The 4030-nt window shown below is 33.0% G+C and overlaps 1 protein-coding gene across 1 annotated transcript in view; it reads right to left on the minus strand.

Moving 5' to 3' along the window:
• Positions 1–2584, minus strand: part of GMNN (geminin DNA replication inhibitor) — a 5452-nt gene extending 2868 nt beyond the window's left edge. Inside the window, exons 1-2 of the mRNA XM_007457015.1 lie at positions 2511–2584; positions 1620–1767 (exon numbers count right to left, since the gene is read on the minus strand). Coding sequence (XP_007457077.1) covers positions 1620–1767; positions 2511–2558 — 196 coding nt within the window. The 5' untranslated portion in view covers positions 2559–2584. The remainder of the gene's footprint in view (positions 1–1619; positions 1768–2510) is intronic.
• Positions 2585–4030: the final 1446 nt, after the last annotated feature.

Genomic DNA, 4030 nt, shown 5'->3' on the forward strand with positions numbered 1-4030 from the left:
CCTACCCCAATTCAAAAGAAAATTACCAGTATGGATTCATGTATTCTTTTTTAACTCAATGTATTATAATCCATTCTTGTCATTATTCATTTTGATGCTCAAATTTTCCCAAATTTAGCCAGGGGGGAATCCCTTCAAGCAGACTCCTTGTCCTTTTAACCGGCACCCACTGGCACCCGTCAGGTTTTGAGTACTTCCGTATTTTGTAATACAAGAGATTCCAAGCTCACTCTAGTTTCCCTGCCCCAGTGCTGGAAGCAGCCATTTCTCCAGGGAGCTTTAGTGGAGAATAGTATTTACAAACCAAGAACTGAATGTGATTGTGCTACTTATTATTCGGGTGTCATTTGTTTCTGGGCTTTTTCATTGGCAGAGTTAGGAAAGGTTCTTTTTTAAAAATCATCAGTTTATACCAACACTCCCAATTCCAGTTCCACAACAGAGTTCTTCCTTTCCTTCCCCATTATATACTGTATCTCCCTTAACCATACCATGGACCCAACAATATCAACATATTACTCATTTGCTCAATCCTAAAATATACACAGATTTTTTCCCAAACTGCTACTACACCAATACCACTGCCAATAAAAATTAAATTCAAGATTTCTTTATAGTTCTTTTAATCCTCACAGTATAGCCCTCTGAGGGTCTACAGTCAGAGTTCTGTGTTCAAGTTGCATGGATTAATGTTTTTCATCTATGTGGTATGTTAGCAATATAATGTATAGTTGTTTATTTCCGTATTTAACTTTAGTTTTTTTCCCACCAATCTTCATTAATTTTAGCCAAATCAGATATGAGTGTCACAAATCCTGTTGTTTATTCTACATTATTATTAGAGCTTCTTTATTTGTATGCAGTCAACCTTTCTATTGGTTTGGCCAAAAAGTTCATTCGGGTTTTAACATCTTACAGAAAAACCTGAACGAACTTTTTGGCCAACCCAATAAATGAAATCCCACTGTCTACTTATTTTTCCCCTCACTGTCCTCAGGGGACTCAAAATGAGCCCAAATGTCACTATAACCTTGAGTAAGACAATTAACTTCTCTAGGCTCAATCTTTTTCCTCAGTAATAATGACCCATGATTAGGACAGAAGTAATCACCTTCCATAATACTTATAAAACATCATTAACTTCCTCATCTGATTTCCACTGCCATTAAAAACTAGTATTTATTATAGGCACATGCTTCTCATTCATCTTCACTCCCCTTATTATTCCTATTGTTCCCTTATTTCATTCTCCTGGTATCTTTTCTTCAAATTCATTATCTGTATACATTTTTCTTCCGAAAAGACTATTTCCAAGTCTTATAAGTCCAATATCAGATCTGCCATATTAATCACTTTCCTTTTCTTTAATATTCCATCCATATATGGATTTACCAAACAGTAGGACCTGTCCAAATGTACACTGTTTTATATATTTACACCATAAAAAATCTTAAATTATCAAAAACATAAAAGTAAAATATCTAATAAATTAAGAAGCTGTGGGCAGAGTTCCTAACAGTACAACAAATAATATTTACCCTTATTATAATTAAAAAATTTAAGATAAAAGCCATACACACACACACACACACACACACATTTTTTTTTTTTTCCCATACCTGTAATCATAAGATCAAATGCTTCTTGGGTGACGCCTCCAAGATTTTTATTTTCACTGTGTTCTGGGTCAGTAACAACTCCAGAGCTGGAAGTCTTAGATATTAACTGGTCGTTCCAATGTTTCCGTTTGGACAAGCTTTTAACCAACTATAATGAAAATATATACATCAGTCGTTTTGTTTAATGAACAAGAAAGCTAAGCGGTTTAGTCTCTTATGAATTAAAACTAAAGCACTCAGATATGGGGATATATGTATAGCTGATTCACTTTGTTATAAAGCAGAAACTAACACACCATTGTAAAGCAATTATACTCCAATAAAGATTTTTTAAAAACTGAAAGCATTTGTATCTCTATCTTTCTGATATCTTTGGCCCTTTTAAGAAATTACACAATTCAAAACTCTACCAAAATGTATAGTTATATTTTAGGAATTTTATTTACATCAACTATTTTGAATTAGACTTGAGTCTAAGGCTTAGCTGAATTTATTTTTATTATTTAAATGATTCAGTACCAATGGAGAGGCACTATTTTCAACCTGCAAAAGTCTAGTAACCCTCATCCATGATTTTATCATTTACATACAGGGGTAAATGATTGAATCTAACATTTTATTCTTAAAAAAAAAAATCAAACATTATGCCTATGGGTTAACTCATAACTTATTACATTATCCCAGTTCTACTACAGGTATTCATACCCCTTTTGAACTTCCTAAATTGAAAAATTAAAACAAAAACCACTTTTGTGGGGAATATACAATTGTTATCCTTAAATTATTTCCAAATTTCAATGATTTAGGTATTTCTGACCAAGGAAATCTTTGAAATGTTGTTAATGTAAAGGTAGCTCCATCTGTACCCCATTCTAGCTCAATAATACACACCTCATTTTCTCTTCCGACTAGAGATCCAGCCGTAGAAGGCTGAATCATCTTCAGAGTTCTTCTTGGAACAGGACTACTCTGAAAGTCAAGATAATGAATTATCTGGTTACTAAGTTCCTATATGGATTGTTAACATCTCAATCCTACCATAATTTACAAAAGAAAAAAAAATGCTAAGGACACTAATGTTTGATCTGCTCTATAATTTTATAATGCTACATACGATTTGATCAACTAGCAAGCTTATTATTTCCCTAAAATTATAATAAAGTTTGAAGAAATTCTAAGAATAAATCACATTACCCAAACTTGACCCAAACAAGTAGCTCTTCTTCCATTTCAGTATACGTTCTTGCTATAGTCATGTAGTCATTTGTTTAGTTAAAACAAAAATATAACATTAAGTTCTAGTACTCCAAACCATATATGATGAAATTCCAGTAAAACAGGAATATTTGTATATTCCCTCTTAAAAAGATCTTCTACACAGAAGCTAGAAATTTACCAAACATCATAACATTTAATGCTACCCACAAAAGAGGTAAATTGGAGGAAAAGGTTAATTATTTACACTGCAAAATACTTTCCCCTAATCAAAAGGATTCATCTCAGGCTTCCTTTAAATTGCGAATAGTCCCTAACACATTTATATGAATCCACCAAAAGAATATCACTTTAAAGAACATTACACATGTAAGACCCGCTTCCCCCCTTCAACCTTTACCTGACTGTAGAAACAGTTTTGCTTCAAGCCCATTCATTAGCAGAGAAAATGTCAGTGCTTGAGGCATACAAACACTCTAAAATGCACAAGCTATTGTTTTCGAAAAAAAAAAAAGTTTCCTTGTAATATGTAAATACCTTCCTGTATATTTCCTGATCTAAAAGGTCTCTCTATTTTTGCAAAAAATCATTAGTTATACTGCCACCACGGGATAGCAAACAATGGTGAATGCTCAAACAAGGTCAGCAAGAACATGACACCAAAGCAGCGTGAGAAAGTAACTGATTCCACACTGTACCTCACAGGACTAGAGTTCACCTTTCCCACGGTAAAGTTTCTACTGCTGATTATTATCTCACTATTTAACTGAAGAACAAATGCTGGCTACTGTGAGAACAAATATTACACCAACATTTCAGATATAATTTAGATTATAGATTAGTCAACATTGTCCAGACAAATAGAAGAAAATACAACTTTGGAACCTTAATAATAAGAGGTTAATTTATTTAAATGCTTGCTACTCATAAAGGCCAAAGAAGCCAGCTAAATGACCACTTCCAAGATTTAACTTTCACAACTGTAAGCTTTATAGCATCCAGCCATCCAAATGTAATATTGCTATTATCATTTTATTCATATAGATCATGCATTAGAATAATCTCTTTACAGCCAGAAAGGTTCTTATATATTGAGTCGTAATCTTTTTAGAAAACAATTTGAGATTCTATGAACCCCCTCAAAAAAAAAAAAAAAAGCATACTCACACAGAATTTTGTGTATAATTGGCAAGGAA

This window comes from Lipotes vexillifer, unplaced genomic scaffold, assembly GCF_000442215.2.
Source record: "Lipotes vexillifer unplaced genomic scaffold, Lipotes_vexillifer_v1.1 scaffold1643, whole genome shotgun sequence".
Lineage (NCBI taxonomy): Eukaryota > Metazoa > Chordata > Mammalia > Artiodactyla > Lipotidae > Lipotes > Lipotes vexillifer.